Source organism: Nesoenas mayeri (assembly GCF_963082525.1).
Source record: "Nesoenas mayeri genome assembly, chromosome: 3".
Lineage (NCBI taxonomy): Eukaryota > Metazoa > Chordata > Aves > Columbiformes > Columbidae > Nesoenas > Nesoenas mayeri.
In genome coordinates, this window is record NC_137544.1 from 71,748,790 (window position 1) to 71,772,161 (window position 23,372).

Below are 23,372 nucleotides of genomic sequence, written 5' to 3' on the forward strand. Positions count from 1 at the left end.
GTACAGTTCTGAGACTATTTTCCCATTTGGGAGTTTTATTAATAGTTTTATTATTAACAGTCTTCTCTAGATACTATGTGGAGCACTTTCTTCATAGTTCCAGCTTAATTTATTTTCTTTTTTTAGTTCACTGACAAATCTCAGGAATACCTTTTTAATAAATACTGTTTTGTGCTGGTATCCAGAAGGTCAAGCCACTAATCTGTGACACGGAAACCCTAGATTTTTGCGGAGTTATAGCCCTGGGATAGATGCATTTAGGGTATGACTTAATCCTTGTTCAATCAATTAAATATTGTCAAGAGTTCTAGAACCACAGTATGTTGTAGTAGAAGTTGAAAGATTTGAAATTCATAGGAACTACTTGTATACAAATACGCAAATAAAAGATAAAAATAACTGGACTAGGGCACTCCTTGTTGGAACTAGATACCTTGAACACAAGATACCTTGAACACAAGAGGTTCCACTTAAATTTGAGAAGAAACTTCTTCTCAGTGAGGGTAATAGAGCACTGGCACAGGCTGCCCAGAGAGATTGTGGGGTCTCCTTCTCTGGAGACATTCAAAACCCACCTGGACACATTCCTGTGTAGCCTCATCAAAGTGTTCCTGTGCAGGCAGGGGGATTGGACTAGATGATCTTTCAAGGTCCCTTCCAATCTCTAACATTCTGTGACTCCAGTCCCTGCACAGAATAGCATATGTAACACATAAAACTGGTACAGCTACATCAGAAGTTTCTAGGATAAAAGCATCCTAATACCATGTAGTTCCATGCCTAGGGTATTCTCCCTTTCTGCCAGAACCAGCCCTTTTGTTTTGCAAGGAGTCTGAACACAGTAAATTGGAGGTGTCAGTTTAAACTGAAATGAGTATAAATGTGAATGTTACAATGCAAGAAAGTGTGATGTATTAGACAATTTGGCTGAGAAACAGCATAATATATAAAATATCTAGTTTTATTCTGGAAAGCTTAGGCACATTGTGCATACCTTTATGCCATTGTGCATACCCTTGAGTTTTTCCTAAGTAGAAAAGTCCTTGTTAGTTTTTGAGAATCTTCAAATCACTAAGAAAATTACCCTTAAGGTATATGCATTCACTGTGTAGGTAGTTATGGCTAGTTTGATAATAAAATATACTGAAGATACTCTGTTTCTGTTCTTTTACTTCACCTGTGAGTATGTTAATGCTTCTGTTAAGCTTAAAACAGGAGGAGGTTAAGATTCTGCTCCCATCAGCACCCTAGCAAATCAGCTCCTCAGATGATGAGGACTATAAGAGGAAATAATCATGATGAGGAAAAGAAAATACACAGTTGGTCACACTTGCTGGAAGATAAAGAAAAAAGCTCTACATCTGTCATGGGGATTCTTGAAGTGCAAGGAATGAAATGAGCCCCAAAAGTCTGTAAAAACTGTGTTCTGACTAGAAGATGTGCTCCTATGCAAAAATAAACCCCAAGAAGATTTCTGTGAACTATAGAAAAACTTAGGTCTATCTCCTGTGTTATTTCAAGTCTAGATGGAATAAAAGATGTATGCAATAATTCAAAAAGTATGTATCTAGCTGAATCTATAACACATAAATGTATAGGACAGGAAGGCTAACAAGCTGCTGAAGTGACATTTTAAGTTCTAATTATTTTATGCAGAAAGAAACCGAGGAAATTGCAACTGAAGCAGTTGGACAGCTTATGTCAGTGAATGATGATGATGCTAAAAAGAATCTGGGTCTCAGACTTCTTTTCAAAATGGCAAAAAAAAAAAGCCCAGACAACCCTGTCAGTACTGTACAGTCTAAAACTAAACAGCTTCCTGAAAAGGAATATTTTTGGTAACATGACAGAAATAACAGATCACAAAAAGAAAAAGGGCTTTGACACTCAGTAAGAAAAGTTAATCTAGTTCTACTTCATGACATACCGGAGACATCATGATGACCAAGCAGTTGATATCAACTCTTGACCAAATGGTCTTTTATAAAATGGTGGTAGAACTCACAGCTCATTAACTTTATATGCTTATAAAGAAAGGTAATTCTAAAGAAAATTCAGCAATTTCAGCAAAGGAAGAGAAGGCTTCAGAAAAGGCAAAGTGTTTTGATTTAAAGTAATTGATTTAAAGTAATTTCCTAAGTCACAGGACACATAAATAGAGGAATTATTAAAGAAGAACATGGGACTTGATAAGGGAAAGATTTTAAACTTGTCCCTGAAGATTAACAAAGATCAACATATGATTGCCATACTAAGGAGTATGAAGATGATAACTTCACTTTAATGCTTTTTTTTAAGTTAGCAAAAGGCTCCCCTCTATCTTCCAGACCTTAAAGACTGCAAAATTCTCCCTGCCCTGAATATGGGACAGATTGATTTAGCCCGGAGTAATAATGCTGTATGGATTAAAGATGCTACATTAGAGCCTCAGTATCAGAAATAGCTATATTCAATAATAGGTAATAGGAGCCCACAGAGTAGAAATTTTGAAGTTTTTTGTTTAAATATTTCATATGTACTGGACAAGATTAATGTATTTCCATGCAGACTTAGTAGACATCAGTACAGACAGTACATCTTGCAGCTCTGCTGAAATTATTAACATCAACATAATCAAATTTTATCAACACCTTTTTAGACATGAAAAATTATTTTTCAAGGAAAAAGAATGCAAACAAACAGTAAGTCTAGGTGGTTATGGAGACTGAAACAAAACATTTGGAGAATACAGATGACTACAAAAAGTTGTTTATGAATCCTGAATTTTCAGATTTGAAAAGCATTTCAAATAACAAAATCTATGAGAATAATAGCATTATGAGCTATGAAAAACATGCTTGTCCCTCCACAATCACAACCTGGCCGCTGTCAGTGTCTGTGAAGACATATTTTGTGAGAGTTCCTTTTCACTTGCATCTCACTATTCTGAATTCTGATATGAGACAGAATTTCCTCTTTTTCACCAAGGGAAATTTTACCTCTTCTAGGAGTTTGTTGTTTTGTTTTTTACCTATATGCGAAGCATAAAAATGGAGGATGCTGAAACCTTTTCAACTCCATACAATTTGAATTAAACAACTATTCTTTTCCTACTAGGGTTCCTCTTTTGAGGCGATGATTTGAGTTTAACATCAGGGAAAGCCATGGATCTGTTGTCCTTGCAAAAAGGAAAGCTACCTTAGCAGGTTAATACATACCTTCATCAACAACATTAGCATTGAGAGAAAGGAGAAAACAAACAACTGCCATAGAGTTGAATGGATATTGCATCATGTCCTAAATTCTAATCTCAGTACCAACAACTTTTTTTGCTACAATTTTGTATCAATCATATTTTACATTATCAATTGCAATAGATATGAATCTGAAAGAACTAAGGCAGTTGGATAAGTAGAAAAAATATTCACACAGATGAAACTTTACACCCCAAACCAGATCTTGTCAAGCTATATGTAAATGCATAGAAGAAAGGAACAGAAGTGAAGGATCTGTGTGTGCAGGGTTTCTGCATTTGTTTCTAATAACAACTAAGAAACAAATAACTTCAAGTGCTAGACTGGCTTTCAGTTAACTAGGCAAAGATAAAGAAATATGAAGATGACTGAAGTATTATGGAGTATTCTGGTGGACAGCAGGATGACCATGAGCCAGCACTGTGCCCTTGTGGCCAGGAAGGCCAATGGCGTCCTTGGGTGTATTAGAAGGGGGGTGGTTAGTAGGTCAAGAGAGGTTCTCCTTCCCCTCTACTCTGCCCTGGTGAGACCCCATCTGGAATATTGTGTCCAGTTCTGGGCCCCTCAGTTCAAGAAGGACAGGGAACTGCTGGAGAGAGTCCAGCGCAGGGCAACAAAGATGATTAAGGGAGTGAAGCATCTCCCTTATGAGGAAAGGCTGAGGGAGCTGGGTCTCTTTAGTTTGGAGAAGTGGAGACTGAGGGGTGACCTTATTAATGTTTATAAATGTATAAAGAGTGAGTGTCACAAGGATGGAGCCAGGCTCTTCTCGGTGGCAAACAATGGTAAGACAAGGGGTAATGGGTTCAAACTGGAACACAAGAGATTCCGCTTGAATTTGAGAAGAAACTTCTTCTCGGTGAGGGTAATAGAACACTGGAACAGGCTGCCCAGGGATGTTGTGGAGTCTCCTTCTCTGGAGACATTCAAAACCCACCTCGCCACATTCCTGTGTAGCCTCATCTGGGTGTTCCTGCTCCAGCAGGGGGATTGGACTAGATGATCTTGTGGGGTCCCTTCCAATCCCTAACATTCTGTGATTCTGTGATTATATGGGGATAAATTTTAACAGATGGAGGCAAAACCCTTCCCATGTAGAGCATGTGTGTATAGCTTTAAGAATGTGGATTCTCCTAGGATTTTTAGATTATCTTAAAAGCCTTAGAACAACCCACTGAGTCAACTGAGAACCCCCCTCTGATATACAAAAAGGCTTTTCATGTATGCTTTCTGGTACACCATTTTTTGAAAGCTGTTTAAACTACATGTAAATGTGGTGACAAATCAACTACACCAAATGTATTCTCTCTATTGTCACTGGCAGTTTAAGAGTTGTATAAGGTGTTTGTAAAAGGCACAGATGGTCAAGTGGCAAATAGCTGACTCTGAGTGCTTGTTGAAAGGCTCTCTGAAGGTGGCATCAGTTCATGTGACGATTTCTACTGTTAATAATGTTCATAATAGTATAAGAAGCTGCTTTCCTTCATGTGAAAATCAGAAAAATATTATCGTGTCATATTAAATTTACTGTGAATTGTGGCTATAAGGATATATTGATTCCAGAGGAAATAATCAGATGCTTATGGTCAGGCATATTCTTTTGAATTATGCTAAAGCAGTGGTATTTTCTTTCTGGCATAGTATTTTATTCATAAAGGAATTTGAGAAAAGAAAAATATGTAACATGTTAAGATTGGGTTTTTTTGGAAATTTTAAAAATTCATCCTGTTATTGATAAATACTGGGTTTTTTTCAAGATTATTACAAAAATGCAAGTTTTCACAATTTATTGCTGCAGCCAGACCAACCATGCATATAACTCTCATGCAATAAAGGCCTTCACTTCTGTGGCTTAAGGTCTCAAAAAGTAAAGTATGAAACTGTTTTCTGAGTTTTGCTCGTCAAGACAGACTGCCAATTTGCTTAATAAGTGCAGCCTACTAACGCCTCCATGGAGAGCAAACTGAGACCTGCAATCCACTTAATGGTCAAAGTTCCAAGAGAAATGTAGTGGCTTGAATGTAAACCCTAAAAAATTTGAAAATAAATTGAAATACACTTTGGGGTAGTAGGATTTAGTCATATTCTTGTGTTGGTTGAAATAACATCTTTATTTTTCCTTTTAAAAGCATCAAGTTTCATAAAAGGTTTCCTATTTCTGCAAATAGTGTTTGAAGTACTATTATAGTTGAATTTCATGGTTATAGCACACCAGGAATTATTTTCTACAAATGGAATTGCTATCTGTTTAAGGCAGACAAGGAAAAGTTCCTAAATAAGCAACTACTAAATGCTTTATAAATATTTCAGCAGTAATTCTCCAACTGAACAGCAGTGAGTAAACTTTATCAAGTCATGCAAAAGAAGTTGACAATTAAAACCAGTTTATTTCCTTTAAGTTTAGAAAGAGGTGAAGTTGGGGGCGATAATTTTACATCTACCTGTGTCATCTTGCTTTCAGATCCAGCATTCTTCTATTTTTTTTGAAAGCATGTCACCTGTGAAGCTGGAAAGAAAATGGAACTGTTTTGGCTGTTTAGATAGAAAATTTTTGTTTGTTTTAAGCAAAGGTTATCTCTGTTGTGTTTAATAAATAAGTAGTTGATAAAGTTAATAAAATATGTAGCAGCTTTTTAAGCAATTTCTTAATCTATTTCAGGGGCTTCTGATTTCACAACTTTTTTATTTAATAGATAAGGGCTTCTCCCAGAGGATCAGTATTCAGTCCTACCACTTCATTCTTCAGACTTAAAATGTAGTAGGTGGGCAAACATATGCAGGACTGTAAGACATACAGGGCCTGGACAAAGAATTGTGCTGTTTACTCAAAACAATCCAAATAAGTAAAGGTAATGTGGGTAATGAGGAATCCACCATTCTTGTCCTCTTTAGGTATTGTTTTTAGTGTTCCTATTCCATCTTTTCAGATGCAGTCAAGTAATTTGCTATTGAAGATAGTCATAGGATGGGATTCTGTGCATTTTTTTTAATTGTGGGAGGGTGATGAGGGCCCTGTAATAACTGCTTTGCTAGCTGAAGCCTCTAGTCATGGGAATAGAGAGCTGAAGCATGACTTTATGAAGGGTGGTAGACTTGTTGCAAACCTATTTGACTTTCTGGATTTTTATAAGGTTGGTAAGTAATTCTAGTCCAGTTCTTAAATGGGAAATCCGTGCCAAAATGTTGTTTCACCAAAACCATGGATGGATTCTGTCAAATCAGAATTAGAATGCAGTGATTTTTATCTCCTCTGTCCAGTGTTTAATCCTTTAAACAATGTTTTGTCATGACCCAAGCAAGTTTCTTGCTAGCTCACAGCTCAACCCAGCCTTTCAGAGTAAATGTCTTCAAGTAAGTGATTCACCTGGATTGTTGTAGGGCTAATAACCGAATGATTCAAAGCTCACTGACCCAATGGGGACATGTTCTCTTTTGTGAAAAACCTAGATGTTTTTATACACTGTTCCCAGTTGGAGCAAAGAAAATTTCTGTGTTTTTAATTTTTCCATGGTATGGGGATAAGGTTATTTGCACAGTTCTAATAAGGATTAGAACAGTGTTATTTCAATATATTCCGAAAGCTGCTGTCATAGGCTCTTTATTGTCATCTCACCTATTATTCCATCTATCTAATACTTATTTTTCACCAAAACAAAAGTAATACTTAAATAATTTGAAATACTTTTTTGTTACGCTTTTCAAATTAAGCTTTCCAATGGAAAACATTAGACCTACACATGATGTCAGCATTAGAAAACGTACTTACCAAAACACAATAATGAGGCTTATTTACAATCTCCTAGGTGTGAAATAACTGCCAGATAAAAAAAAATAACCTCCTATCAGATTTGGTTCTGGCAGCTTCAGTTAATTTACTTCTAGTTACCATAGACATGTAATTCCCTTACCTTCACTTTCGTCAAGTGTGGTGGCATTCCAGCTCTGTTGAACGATCTCAGTACATTCTCCAGCAAAAAAAATATTTTAACAAAATAATGTTAGTAGTTTCCTGGCAGATCAGAGCATTGAAAAGGCTCAGAGCAGGTTCAGGCAAACACCAAAATTAGTGCAAGAGCAGAGACAGTATAGATCCAACTGGAAGGGAGGGCAGGACTTTGGCAATTTAGAATAACAAGAAGCAGGATGGCTATATTATGGGCTTGTTTTTATTCTCTTCCCTAGATATCCTCTGTCAGAGTCACAATAAGAAGTTAGGATGTTAGGTGTATCCAGCATGGACCTTCATACACATGTTCGATGCAAGTGCAGAATAAGCTGAGAATAACTTCCGTAATACTTCATAGTTTTACCTACTATTCTTTGAAATACACACAGATATGCCATGATAATGTATAAGAGCATCAAAAAAAACTAAAGGTTTCAGAAGTCAGACAAAAATGTATCTATTATTAAAAAAAATAAAGCCACATGTTTAATTTTGTTTCCTAGCCAGCAACATTCTTATAAATTGCTGTATGTAGATTTGGCATCCAAAAATACATGTGCAGCCATAAAGAATATTGTGGTTACTTCTTCATCAGGGAATAGTGCAGGCCAATAGGAGAGGATCACCAAAGGAAAAGAGCTGATGCTGAGGATATGATGTTTTACACGCCTCGGGATCTTTGTCCTTCAGACTGATTGTTGTGTGAAAGGACTCTAGTTCATTCACTTAGAAACTGCTTAATGATGTGAGCTGTTACTGGATGCCTCTTCAGAAGCACATTTGTGATCCCAGTTGAAACATGAATGTAAAAGTTTCAGCAAAAATATAGGTGGTTATCAGATTTAGTGGAATTGATCCATGGGAAAGCTTCTCTCCAGCAGAGAATAAGAGATGGAGGACCTTCTGAGAACAAAGTGCTGTAGAGCAGTTTAAAACATAGGCACATCTGCCATATTGAAACAGCTTATCTTTTCCCCAATCAAAACTAACATTTCTAAGGTGAAGAAATAGAGTAATTCTGTATGCGGCTTATGACTTTCAGTATTGTCTCAAGGCAATAATGAGATATGGTTTCTTTGTACAAAATCACGTCTGATTTTTCTTTCAAGTTCTGGTGCTTTAGAAGCATTTGTAATGTTCGCTGACCTTCTATCAGTAGTTTCATTTTGGGATCTTAAAATTGATTTCTCTCATTTTTACTTTTGAAGCTATGAGATGGGCTTTGATCTGTTGTCCAGACTCATGCAGTAGCCCCAGAAGCAGCATTTAAGCATTAGATGTGGCACCATTTAAATCATATCAAGAGAGACACATGTGAAGAAAGATCTGCCTGTTTCTTTTTGGATATAAAAAGCTTTTGTCTGATACATGTTGATGTTCTTTTGATATTGAATGCTTGTGATATTGATATTAAATAAAAAGAATTAATGTGGAACTCAAGAGTGCCTATTGGGACATCTTACTGTGCCTCTCCTATCAGTTTCTCATTCAATTTTTGGTATGTCTGTGTAGCAAAATCAAAACATGATTATAGAATGCCTTAAGCACCTATGTTAGTTTAATCAAATTAGGATCAGTAAATGAAGAAAGAGCAATATAGGCTTTGTTACTTATTGCAAATCAGAGTAGACACTCTTGGGGATGCCCGGTGCAGTTTCTAAGTGTTAACACTTGCTCAGATTTATGTTTCCAAGTCTTTACCACTACTATTACTAATGTTTATTAAAAATTTATGAGTATGTCACCAAATACTATAATCATGCTATTGTTTTGTTGTGTTAGTAGGTAACTGCCAAAATCTTGAAGTTTTCTCAAACATGATTGGTTTTCTTGATGATGGGCTTGCCCATGTTACAACTATAGAAATGCATAAGGTACCTATGTGCATACTGACTCCAGAACCACAAGCTGGGGATCATGGCTTTTGCACCGAGACTTGCTGTCTGGACATGAGTTGTAAATCAGTGACGTTGTGCCAACGCCTGATCAGCCAAGAGTTCTATCAGAGTATGAGGATGAGGACATTGCAGTTGGTGGTTATAGTAAAGCTTTGTATGTCAATAAATGGTGATGTTTCCTGTGGGGAAATCAGTGGCTTGCCAGTAGGACTATGATGCATTAGCCAAGCAAAGTGTTAGTTTAACATATATACAAGAGGAGGGTGAGATAAAGACTCTGTTAGTGGTTGCACAAACATTTCCTTGATGTCATCACCTTCACATCTCTCCTGAGACAGTAGCATGGACTAGTAGACTCCATTCTGTGGATGCAGTGCAATTTTATACAAATCTGTTTTTCAGTTTGAATACAAAGAAATAAAACTCATTATTTCTGAAAACGTCACTCTTCAAGATGATAATATGGTGTTATACTTTCAAGGAAGACTGCATTTTTTAGGTAAGACAGTTGAGCGGTCATGTAACTTTTGATCCCTATAGCTTCAAAAATAGGTTTAATGAAATAGTTTTGTGGGTTAAAATCCACAAAAAGATCTGGTTAAATTCCAGTTTTCCTGTAAAAAACAGACAAAATATTGAAGTGTTTTTATTCTTCCCAGTTGTTATCTAAATGCATTAACCTGGATTATTCAAATAAAGACATGTCTCTAACCATTAAATTTTATTATGTTAGCACTCATTGAAGAAGTAGCCACCTATTTCTTCCTGTCCCAGTCCATGCTGCTCCTTCTCTTGTGCCAGCTTAAATGTTCAGTCATCTTTGCATTAAACCATCTTAAGGATCTAATAATTCACAAATCGACCTAACAAAAAAAAAAAAAACACCCAACCAACAACACACACACAAAATCGAATCCCTTTTTTCCTGATTTGGTCCTATGAATACCTACATGAAAGCTTCTGTCATTAATGGAGGGCAGTACCTTGTGGTAGCATCCAGGCATATGAGGTGGGAAAGACCACTTATCTCCCTGTCAGTGGCAATTTTTTTCTGATTTAAACTGCTCATGAAACTAGTGTCAGTTTTCACGAAAATCACCAATTGTCGTATGCAGATACATGTTTAGGTCCCTGAGTATGCATACACTCTGACACTCAGGTGATGTGGAAAAATCAGTCTTCAGACAATTAATTGCTGTTTAAGTCCAGCTTCAAATAATTTTTCTTAGTCATTTTCCTAATGTGCTGTCACTAAAAAGTCTACAAATGCAACCTGATACAATGGTTTTAAATGGCCACAAGTCAATGAAAGAAACATGGTCTTTCTCCTTTTGTTTTGTTTGGTGTTTTGGGGGTTTTTTTGTGCTTTTTTCTGTGGGTTTTTTTTTTTTTCCTTGTATCTTTTATCTTGTCACATAGTTCAACAGCATAGAATTACAATAAATTAGTTTTGCAATTATCAAACTCTTCAACTTCTCTTTGGCATTTAACGAACCTCAGAAGCAGTTTATTGCTTCATATACTTTGCCATCATGAATATTAGCCTTTAATTAACTGGAACTTCAATCTTAAACTTTCTAGCTATGTTGCAATGAAATATTGTAGTGAGGTTGAAGAAGATAGTATTTTTACAGTTTTTCCAATGAGTGGAATACTTTCAGGATGACCTTTTGAGTCAGTAATTATAACAATAAAAAATGTAAGACAAAACCTTTTATCACAAAGAAAAGCATTGTATGCTTTCTTTTTGTATATTTTACTTAGTTGCATAAAATTACAGAGAAGCCTCAGCTGAGAGGGACCTCAGAAGATCACCTCGTCCAGCCTTCTATTGAAAGATGGGTCTTGAATTTGTTTTTTCCAGGTCCCTGCCAAGCCAAATCTTGAATATTTTCAGGGAGATTCCACCTCTTCTCTAGTCAACCTATTCCGGTGTTTAATGTTTCTGACACTGAAGAGCTGTATTCTTGTATCCAGACACAATTTCCCTTGAAGAAATTTGCACCTGTTGCCTCTAGCCCTGTGCATCCTTCTGAAGAGAATACCTTCATCTTCTCTATAACTCTCTATTGGGGATTGGGAAACTGTGATTAGATCCTCCCTTGAGCCTTCTCTTCTCTGGGCTGAACAAATCAAGTTTCTTGAACCTTCTGTCAGGATCTCCAGACCTCTGATGATCTTCATGATCACTAGACTCTCTCTCAGTTTTTCAGTTTTTGTCATGAAGTGGGAAGACCAGAACTGGACACAGTATTCCAGGTGTGTCCTAGCAAATGTCAAGTGGAATTCTTTGATCTGCTGACTCTATCCTCACCGATGCAACCCAGGGCTCATCCTGCCTTCATGGCTACAAAGGCACTTCTCACTCAAGTTTAGGGCTGTCCATGAGAATTCCCAGGTCCTTCTCAGCAGAGCTACACCCCAGCTAGTCAGATCCCACTGAGCTTGTACTGCTGCTTGGGATTATTCTATCTCCTGTTCAAGGCATTACACTTATGCAGTTCTTGTTTGGCCCTATCTTAGTTTGTGAAGGCCTCTCTGCACGGTGGCTATTCCTTTTGGTGTATAGTGCCTCTCCTCCCTGTTTGGTGTGATCCACAAACTTGGTAGGCAAGCATTCAGTTCTGTCATCCACATCCTTTATAAAGATGTTGAATCGTATCAAACCCAATACCAGCCTCTAGGAAGTACCTTTGTGATCAGCTGCCAATGAGCCAATAAAAGCATATTAGTCTTACCCTAAAAGTTCAAGCCATAACATTTCTGTAAGATTTTGAGAAGTGTAGTTTATGCTAGCAGCTTGGTAAATAAAATACTTTCAACTGTTGCCAGGATCAGGTACTACCTCTGTGATTTCTGCATTTTTTCCTTAAAATTATGGACCAGTTGTGTCTTCAGAATCAATCCCATTGCAGCTGGGAAGGTCTTAATGAGTTGTACATAGAGAAATGCTAAATCTGCATGAGGAAAAGAGCTATTGAGGATGGTAATTCAGCTGTTATGAAAGACCATTCAATAGTTTTCTATTGTGAGAAACATATCTTTGGTAGGAAAAGCAAAAAAGAGGTAAAGTTGACTTTGTTTCCTGGAGAACTTGACTGGCCTAAAGATTTTGAGACAGCTTCTTACTGTAAAAATTCTGTTCCAGAATTTAACCGTTGCTCTTTTATTTCTTTTTTGTAGCAATTAATCTGAATCCATGACTGGCATTCCAGCATTGTGATAGTCTGCAAATAGAAAATTAAAAGAAGTCTGATTTCAAAAATTGCTACTTGAAAGCATATAAAAGTATATTTTAAAAAAGTATAAAAAAAGAAATACATAAAGCAAAATAGGTCAGGAATTATAAAAAGTGAAAGAATAAATTATACACATATGATTTTCCTCAGATAGACTGTTGAAGATGCGTGACTGGAATGGCCCAAAGAGAGATCTGCATAAGAGAACAACATGCAGAATACCAAATACGATGTTGATGGTGCCCCTAGTAATAAAGACAGGAAGAAAAGGAAACTATTTGCAGAAGGCAAACAGTATTAGCTTAATGCAGCCACTCTAGAGAACACCTCATAATCTACTTTTATCAGAGGCAAACAGAAAGAACAAGTTGCCTCCATGTAATAAACTTAAAAGTAAAGGAACAGTACTCCTCAGTCATGCACAGTACCACTTCTTCAATGCAGGGACAGTTGCACCCTTCCTGCTGACTGGTTGGTGATATTTCTTTGTTCTAGGCAGATCTTAGGCTCATTCCTTTGGAGCTGTTTGCTCTTCCTGGTATTTAAAATGTCTCTATGCCTATTAGAGTCCAAACTGACAATAAAAATATCTTTAAGACAAAGGAAGAAAACAACAGCTCTTGCTAGACTATTTTAAGGGTATGCTGCTGCTTCTCCAGCTATATACACTACTTTGCTGGTTATACAGTACAAGAATTATGAGATGCATAAGATGGGTAATAAACTGCATATTGAAATGGAGACAATAATGATACATAATGTTGAAATGAGAGATATGATAATAGATGAAAGTTATTAATGGAACTTCTTAAGAAGTGGTTTTAAGGCTAATCTTATTTAATATTTTCATTAGTGACCTTGACAAAAAAGAAATTAGGATTGTATAATGAAATTTATAGTTGGCATAATGTTTGGAGTTGTTATTAAAACAGATGAAGATCACGGTGTCACACACATGGAAGTAGAAGACCTTGAGAACTGGTGTAAGAGAAATGGAATGAAATATAATAGTACAAAGTACAGGATAATGCACTTACAACTAATGACAAGTAATTATGTTATTAACATATAGCTCATCAAATGGATAAGATAGTTGCTGTGACAGTCGATCAGAGGCTAACTGTAAGATGTTAGTGTGATGTCACCATGAGAGACTAGATATAATACTAGATGACCTACTATGCTATATCATGTGAAAAAGGATAATATTCATTGTGCTTCTGACCAATCGTAATGTTGATTTAGTAAACCTGAATGCATTTCACTTTCATCAGCTTTCCCAGTCACAGCTTGAATGTACAGAAACTTGTAGGGTTCCCAACACTGACTTTTGGCAAGGAATTCTATAAATGCATTAGTTGTTCCATGAATACAAAACTACTTTTGTTTGTTCCAAACTTGTCGCTTACTAGATTTTTTTTTTAATGCCCTGTACTTTCACTGGAGGAGACAGCGGAAAATCTGTCATTCATCCTCTCCCTGAAGTAATGGTTTCGGATCCTTATTCCTCCCTAATCATCATTTTTCCAGTTTATTTTTTTCTTATGAAGGCCTCTCCATACCCTCAGTGATAATCCTCCTCTGAACCTTTTCTAATTCTACCATATATTTTTTGGAGGTGGCAGTTCAGAGTAGGCATATGATTTAAGATATGATACGTGGTTTCTAGCCACTGAAGTAAGATAATGCTCAATAGCCTTTCAACAGGCAAGGGACAAATGGACAGATTTGTAGTTAATTTTTGAAAGACTTTGTAGATGTAGTAGAGTAATATTAGAGGAATAAGAGAGGAATGGATTTGATAACCAAGATCTGTTTAGCCTTTCTAGTTTCTTTGTTCCCTAATAAAGAATAGGAAGAGGTTAAATAACACAAACATATTTTCTAGAAAATTTCTGAAAGTGCAGCAGATAAAGGCTGAGTGTATTTACTAACTTGAGTTCAGAAGAAGAAAGTGGTTTCAGATAGGAGGCTGTTTGGGAGTACATTATGATAGTCTGCAAGAAATAATTAAGATTATACCTCATGTAATCAAGAAAACATATACTTATCAATAATTTCAGTAAAAAATTAATAAACAGTGACTCCTAATATTTTACAGAAAATAATGTTTAAAGCATGTGTGAAGGTCCTGTGTGTGAAAAATATGCAAAAAAAAGAACATAGATGCTTTTCTAGTGGCCTCAAATGAGTAGTGACTCATAGACTTGCCTGAAATACAAAAAAAGAAAAAAAAAAAAGACACCAAGTACTTATACTAGTGGCATAGAACAAATTGTTCCTTTACAGAAAAATAAGTGTAGATTTATTTACATTGGTTTAAATGCTTTTTTTTGGAGTACTACTCTCAAGGCTGCAGATCTGTTTACTATGCAAAGTTACAGCTATGCTTATCATATCTGTTTTCACTAGACATGGTCTATCTGTGACAGCAATATGCAAACACAGGTCACAGTTTAGTAGCCCTAGTTCAAGTAATTTGAAGTACAGTGTAGGCATATCACTAGTGGCCTCCTCTAGCAAATCTAGCATCTAGCAAATTATGTCAAAATACTTTGGAGGAAGAAAGTGCCAAGTCAGATTTAGATCTGTAGTTAGCACAATTAAATTAGAGAATAGCACAAATGAAGCAAATTATGTCACGTATTTGCATTTTGTTCACTGGAAAGCTGAGTGTCTAATGCTAAAGACTAAGGATCACTGAAGACATAGAGACAAATAGAACAACACAAAATACCGGATATATGATCCTTGAAGATCTCATCTTCTTTTGAAAATGGCACTTTCTGTGTTTTAAAAGGTAGCAAGTCATAAGGGCATTTTTGGAAAAAAAAAAAAAAAAGAGATGCATAGAGAATTGTAGGAAGTTCTTAGCCCAGATTTATGGCTAGGAAAAAAAAAAAAAAATAAGCAAGAGTTTCTCAGGGAAGAATCAGTTGTCAAGGACATTTGGGATTAGTTTAGCACTCTCAGTCTCTTTCAGCATTTGAGATTAGCTTTGTTAATTAGCTTAAGCAATAGATTTCTTATAAGCACTTGAAATTCTATTACCTTAGTGCCAATTGGTAGTTGCTGTTACTACTATATTTGGTTGAGGAAAAAGTTCCACTGTGAGTATTTTGGAATTGGACCATCATTCAGGCACTCAGGCCACGCAGTATGCTGACCAGCAATAACTCAGATAAGGAACTACGCAGAGCTGAATCAAATGTCATTCTCCAAAAGCAACAGAAGCAGAGAGGAGAGGTCTGAGAGAGAGTTTCCTTCATTTCTTCCAGTGCTTCAGCCATCAATACTGAAGGGCTGGAAATTCTATGAAGGTCAGATCCATGACATTCAAGGAAGGGATATGATGAAGGAGATTAGGTAATAGCCAGAGAAGGAAAATGGAAAGTGAGGATAGTTATATCAGATGGAAACTAAGTCAAATGTTTTCTATAAAGAAACAAATAGAAAAATATTTCTCAAGGAGAAATGCTTAATTTTCTAAGAACTTCTACTATATAATGTGAATATGTTTTTGCTACTCTAGCTTAAAAATACTGGGGTAATGGAGGTAGTTGCTTTGAAATATAACCATTTTTATGGGACAATCTGAAAGTAGTAACAAAAAAAAGCAGCTAAGAAAAACTGTAGATTATTGCCAAAGTGTACTTTCAAAGAAGTGAAATATAGCATGTAAAGAAGAAAGTGAATTAGAATTTGAGAGATCAATGTTAGTCTTCTTGCTCATCTGTTTCTATATTGAGCCATATAAATTTGGCTTTTTCTAAGAAAATATTACCACTGAAATGTGGGGATATTTTGTTTTTGTTTTTTAAGGTTAGAGGGCCCCCACTTGCAGGAGCATTTAAAGAAAGACCAACAAAACCCACAGCATTTCGCAAGTTTTATGAGCGAGGAGATTTCCCATTTGCCCTTGAGCACAATGCTAGAGGACACAGAATCGCCTGGAAGGTAAGTCATGGCACAGCTGTGACAGCCAGCTGAGCTTATTGAAGTGACATCTCTCATTGTCAAACAATGTTGGCTTATAAGTAAATAAACTGAAATAATTTCTTAGCAAATGGAAGATGGTGGGGAAGCTGTTAGAGAAAGGCCTCCGAGTCAGCTGTCTGCCTTGACTAACAATCAAATTATATGCTGCAAAAAGGAAGATGACAGAGTTGCTTTGCCTTAGTGAATTGTCTCCTGCCCAATTCATCTCTATTTTTATGAGGACCTGGCAATGCAGCCTGTTTCAGACAGTCCATCAATTGATGGAAGTGGCTGGATACAGCAAGCAACAGCCATTTATCTCTCCCAGATTTCACCTTCCTGCAGGACACTTCCAAATAGAAGCTTTAATTACCTAAATGGATAGGTCAAGATTGCCTGCTCCCTGAAAATGCAGAGCAGAATACAAACGAAGGCAGATTCTCATTCCGCAGCTGTACTCTGGGTCTACAGCATATGTCAGACAGCGTAATCACTGTCATACGTGCCCCTGTTAGAGGCTGACCTCCACTGCTGAAACTATTACAGCTCCGACATTTCTCTGACAAAAGGTTAATTGGCTTCAAAATAAATGTATTGCCTAATGACACCATTCTAATGCGGCTGTGTTTCTCTCTAAAATGCTCGGTATTGTTATTTGTAAAACTTGCCAATCTTATAAGTAACTACCGCAGACTTTTAAATTTAATTTGGAAAATGAATGCTGATCTTTAACCTGCTCCTACTATTCAATTATTTTGGTTATCATGAATTACTTTATTGTTTTGTGTTATTTATTGGACTGGAATGATTTTGCTGGAAGCACTGATAGTTACAGAAAATGAACATGGTATGCATGAGCAAAATATGTCAGATTTGTAGAGTGTTTTAAATTGTCCGTGTCAAGAACATGGTACAAATTTTAAATTTATAGCTGTGTTAATTCAACACAAAAAGGAGCGATTTTGCAATCTTATAGCTGACTCTACTCCTAATGAAGCCAATAGGATTAGACCTAGTGTGGTAAAGTCGTACTATGTAAATTGTTAGTAACTAGATTTTAAGGTAGCTTTTCTGCTTATTGAAGTATAGAAGAGAGAATTGTGCTGTGTTCAGTCAGCACACAGAAGAATTAATAGTTCTTGCAGCAAAGGGAATCTCTATCCAACAAGACTTTACCCATTATCAGAATGCGATTCCAGTGCAACCGGTCTTTAGGTGACCCACAGGCTTACAATATAAGTCTGCACCCTAGTCTTTCATCACAAGGTAAGACCCAAAGGTGATTTACAAGCAACTTCCAAAATCTGCAGAATCTCGTTTTTGTCTTGAGGCATTAAACTTTCTAATTTCACAAAATCAGACTGAGACGTACAGACAATTTACCTCAATTTAAATGCTATTTGATCCATATACTTCAATCATAAGGACTGGTATTCCACTAGATGATGCTAGTGACCACTTAGTTGACTTAGGACACAAGGAAGTGGACATTAGAATAAAGTTCTTCACTGAGAGGGTGGGCAGTCAATGGAAGAGGCTCCCCAAAGAAGTAGTTGCAGCATCAAGTCTGTCAGAGCTCAAGAAGCATCTGGGGCAACACTGTCAGTCATATGATTTAGTTTTAGATAGTCTTGTGAGAGGCAGTGATCCTTATGGGTCCCTTCCAGCTTGAGATATTCTCTGATTCTGTGACATCTTGCTATCTAAAAGCCTTCCAACCACAGCTGGATGTCTAGTGTGTTTGCTCCCTGTATCTCACAGTTAGAATTGTTTGAAAACTTACTGTCTTAAGACAGTCACAATAGCACAGTTTCTCGTGAAAGATCCAGCACATAATTTTTTGTTAACACAATTTGCAATCTGCTAGCCCAGCATGTTGCTAGTACAATGTAGGACTGAGATGTCATGCAACAGTTGCTTTTGCTATTGCTGTTTATCCTTTCTTTCAAAATAAATGATCGCTACTTTAGCATGCATGCAAGAAGACAGCAGAGTAGCTGACTATTCCATTCCTACCTTAGCATATTGCAGGGTCCAACCTTATTTCCCTCTTATTTCCCTTATTCCCCTTATTCCATGCTGCTTGATTTAGTCACAAATCAATCCAGACCCAGTTCTGTGTCAGGCACTCAAGAAAACAATACTGAGGTAGTAGAATTACTTGAGGCTGTTGTTTAATTTGGCATGCAACCATCATTGATTATTGTGCAATTTAAATAGGTGAAGCAGGCAAATAGGAGTTCTTTAGTTCAAAATTTACATTAGATAGGTTCTAAAGTCTTAGAGACTGCCCACTACTGCAGAAGTGTGAGAATGTTGTTCATCGTTAGCTAATATTTACAGATGCAGATAAAGTAAGGTCTGTATTTTTCACTTATTTTAAGGACATGTGAGTAGTCAAAATATCCAACATACATCTAATAATAATTTTCATCAGTTTGTAGTATTTTTTGTAAATCTGATTAAGTAATCTTTTTAGAAATATATTTTACTCAATAATGCTTAAATTCATTAAAATGAAAAAATATTTTAATAATGAAATGTGTCTAGGCAAAATGTTCTATAAAAGCTTGGTTGAACTATATTTATTTGCATGAATCATGATTCTAGTGGAATGGTAAAGAGGAGAAATAAATGGTAACAGTGGTATTTTAATCCTGCTATAAAAGCACAATATCAGTGTTTTACTGTGAAAGGGTTTTTTCCTCTATTTAGATGTAATGCGTATCATGGTTAATTTCACTCATGTTAGTTTGTTTACCAAGTGGTGCATGAGAGAAAATTCAGGGGGGGCTCAGAAACATGATTTGTTGTGACAAAAGAAAATACTACAGGACTTTGTTTTTTCCTGCGAAATACACAGTTGGGTTTTGTTTTGCTTTGTTTTTTCTTTATCTGTTTGTTTTTGTAATTACTGAAACAAAATAAAACAATCATAATTGTCAGACATTAATTTTTTTTTTGGACACATTTTGAACTCTTGTTCCCTATATTGTAATTCTGTGGACAGAATTCAGTCATTTTCATCTAGAAATGAACAATCCGAAATGTTTTAATACCCATGAATTTTGTTAACATATACCAAAAAAATATCCACAAATGAGCCTTGAATTTGTAACAATTCTGCTTATCCCTATTTTAAGGCCATGATTTATTGCCTTTAAGGGCTGGCTACATAAAACTAGGGTTATAGGCATGGATGAGATATAAATTTAAAGTTCAGAAGCTATTCAGAACTATTTCTGAAAAACTGCATGCGTTTGATCCTTAATTCTGAAATAATAGTACATTGTTGTTGTTGTTTAGCTTAATTATTCCCAAAATGCACTAAATTCAGAAAGAGTCATTCTTACTCCAAATTGATCCTAAGTATACACAAGATTAAGCTGTGTGTGGATAAACCATGGTGTTTATCTTCATGCCTTTTCTTGAAAAAGGAACCAAACTAAATTATATCTCACTACAAGATCATTATAGCAAGATGTGTCTTTCAGTCTTTAAGTTTAGAAAGGCATGTCTTTGAATACTCCTGTAATATTGACATTCTGGTTGGTTGGTTTTACTACTGTTGCAAGTTCAAGTAAACCTGTTTCAACCTAATGAAACAAAACAGATGAACAGATAAAATATGTTTACAACATATACATTACTATGTACAAGAACAGGAAATGGAACTTGGTTTGAAGGATTATCATAGCGGGGGGAGGGGGAAGATTTAAAAAAACCTCTGATAATACCAAACTAAAATAATTTGGTGTTAGAGGCTGTAATCAAGTTTCTAAAAGAAGACAACATGACAACATGATGTTCCTAATCTTTGTTTTCAAAACTGGAGAAAAGTTGTCCTTTTCTCATTTTCAAAGGTAAAAGGAAACCCACTTTCTTTCTAACACACCACATAGTGAAAATGAAAGAATCCATACAAAATTAATTCAAGAATTTTCATCCTCATTGAGGGGGTTTACTAGCAGTCAGTAAATTCTTCACTGAATGGCATACACCCAGTATAATATTTTAATATCTAATTTAAATCCTTTGTTTGTTTTCATGCTTCCTCAGTGATCATTAAATAGAACTGTATAGATGTCAGTGCCTTAAAATTGCTGCAAATACATATTACTCATATTTTTGATAAAGTAGAATCTTTTCAAATCTAGAAATAAACAACTTATTTGGTTGAATTACTCAAAAAATGTTCAAGAGTCTTTCCAAATTTGAAGCATTTGGTTTTGCCCACTAACAGAGAATGAATAATAATGGTATGGTTTGAAAATGTGTTTCTGATGTGTATCAAGCATAAAAGTTTGAAAAATGAATTGTTGTTAATTTACAGATAGATAATAGTAGAAAGTGATGTTTCTAGAAAAAGAATGTGTTAAAATATTTAAAAGCCTGTTGGCTGCTTCCATCGGATCCTGCAATTCTCTTTCAGCTTGTGTAGATCACAATTTTATTTTTAAATGTAGTAATATATTCTTCTGCACAATCCACTGCCAAGATACGAATAATAAAAGCTCATAGTCCAGATTGGAAAAAAACCCTTCCATTTTAAAATACACATTACCAAATTAAAAAAAGGTCAGAATGCAATTAAACCTTTAACTAAGAAAGTTGATAAAACCCAGAAAGTATTTCTGAATTATTAAGAATGTATTTGAAATGCAGTCTCTCTGTATCATACCAAAAGTCATCAGAACGTTTGAAAATATTTTATTTTTTTTTTACAGAGTGGGGTTAATTATGAAAGTCGTTATGCAGGGGTAAAAAAAAGCTTCTATTCTTCAAAGAATTTTTACAATTTCAAAGAAACGAAAACCAAATTCAAAAATGTAAATGTCTCAAGCGAAACGTCAAAATGAACATGATTTCCATCTTTTGGGGTTTGTGGTTTTTTCCCAGAGTAGCTGTGTTCACTAAGGATGAGACTTTTACCATTTTAATTTCTCTTTATCCTCCCTTTTCTATGTAGCTTGTTTTTTTTCAGGGACTAGTGTAAAGCTATAGTTGAAAATTTACTTCTTGGTGATAGAAATGAGATGCAGTGGTAAAATAAAGTGTTCTACCCATGACATCATGAATTTGGATTGTGCATACACTTTTGCCTTATGCAGACTATCAAAGGTTGCTTTTGGTAATAGGGACTACAAATAATTTGAACATGCCACAAACCTGCAGGTTTTATTAGCATCTTTCATTATTCATTTGGTTTTATCAGCATATTTTATATTTGTTTATGTAAAATTCTGAGCTGCTGTGATTAAGCTGGTATCTGTACCTGGCACCAAGAAAAATTTTTTTGTTGTTGTTTTGGTTTGGTTTGGGTTTTTTAGTTTTGGTCTTGTGCTTGGTTTTGGGGCTTCCTTCTCCTGGAAGTGTAACCTTTATGGATTGCTTGAGGTACAAGTTTTAAGTGAGAGAATTATTGTTTTTAAATATCAATTGATATAGCTGGAAGGCAGACAAGTTTTCAGTTGTAGAGCTCTGAAGTAATGTATCTCAGTATTTTTCATTTTTGTGTCATTGTCTTGTCATTAAACCACATGAATAAACACCGTATGTTATTCCCTGCCTAGTATTAAGTAAACTTCAGTAACACTTTCCAAAGTTCAAATCCCAAAACAAATTAAAAATAGTTGTAGGAAGCTCATTTACACTACAGAATGATCCCATTATTATACTAATGTCTTGCAATTTATAGAGGTGAGGTGTAATTCTAGACATTGCGGGGTTTTGATAACTTATTGCCATCAGAAAGGGAGTGTCCAACTTTCCTTTATGTCTTCTGCTCTCTGTTTCTGAGGCACACTGGGCACTGGCACTGCTGCTGATCAGAGTCTTCTGGGAGTATATTTCTCTCACTAACTCAGGGAAAAGAGGTGGATGTGTTTCTTCTCAATCAGTAATAAGTTCACAGCCCTGTGAACTTTGATTGCAAAAGGGTCCATAAGTGCTAAAGCTGTGTGTTGGTGAAGAAGAAAGAAACAATAGTGAAGTCCAGTGAAGAATGGGAGAGAATCAAAGGATCTAAAAACTTTTTTTTCTTTGGACAGCAATGAACCTCTAGATTAGTTTTGCTGCTCATGGAATTGCAGCCTTAGGTATCTGAAAGCAAAGAGAACAGACTGACTATGAAAATAATACTTTTCTTTTGGATTTATTTTCATATATAAGGATTTCTTTACTGATTCCATTCTTTCATAAACTATATTTAATATCTTGTTAATAAAATATCTTGAGAGGACACTGTCATCTTAAAGAAAACTCGTAAATCCCCCACAAGTGTTGTCATGCAGCATGAAAGCTTTTTGCAAGATGATGTACAAAGAGGAGTGGCCATGGATCATGCTTAGGCAAAGTGAGTATGGCACAGAGTGGTCTTAGTTTCTGTTTTATTTAATGTCTTCATTAATGTTTTAAGAACTAGTTCAGAAATGTTTTCTCCATGCTCAGATAAAGTACCATATTTATTAAAAATATGATATGTACCTTTGCTTAACAGCTGAATAATATGTCTCCCTTAAAACGTAAAAAATTATTTTCTGGAAATGACAGAGCTTTCATTTCGTTTAACAACATCTATGCTGAATCTGGGGACTAGTATTCAGCTGGCATCTAAAACAGGCTTTGCAAAGAGTAGTGACAGTTCACCTGCTTCCTACAGTACAGAGCTGCCATAGTTCAATTATTAATTCCTCTGTGGCTCATTAATAGTCACAACTTATCCCATGACTCTAGAAAAATGATGGCAGTTAATTTACTGTTTCTTTTTCCCTGTGTACACAATTAAAGGCATTCCTGTACGTGAAGTAAATTGTCATCTCTTGAAAGTGTATGGAATAAAAACCCAGCCATGTATCAGAAATAACTTTAATTTAAATTTGCTAAATGACCTCTGAAAGTGAGATGAAAGATTTTCTGCTGAATGGGCTGGTGCTCCCTGCCTGTATAATTTATGTGAGAAATTAGTGCGAATGGTTCACTTTTATGGAGCAGTGCTGCTTGTAGCAAGCCTGCAGAAACAATTTTCCCCCAAGCCTCCATCTGTTCTTCAAACCAGGGCATATGCCATCTCATCGAG

General features: G+C 35.8%; 1 protein-coding gene across 1 annotated transcript in view; it reads left to right on the top strand.

Moving 5' to 3' along the window:
- PACRG (parkin coregulated) overlaps nucleotides 1-23,372 on the top strand; it is a gene marked incomplete at both ends in the record, with an annotated part of 232,804 nt that overhangs the window by 40,271 nt on the left and 169,161 nt on the right. The window contains one exon of the mRNA XM_080342188.1: nucleotides 16,139-16,273. Coding sequence (XP_080198314.1) covers nucleotides 16,139-16,273 — 135 coding nt within the window. The remainder of the gene's footprint in view (nucleotides 1-16,138; nucleotides 16,274-23,372) is intronic.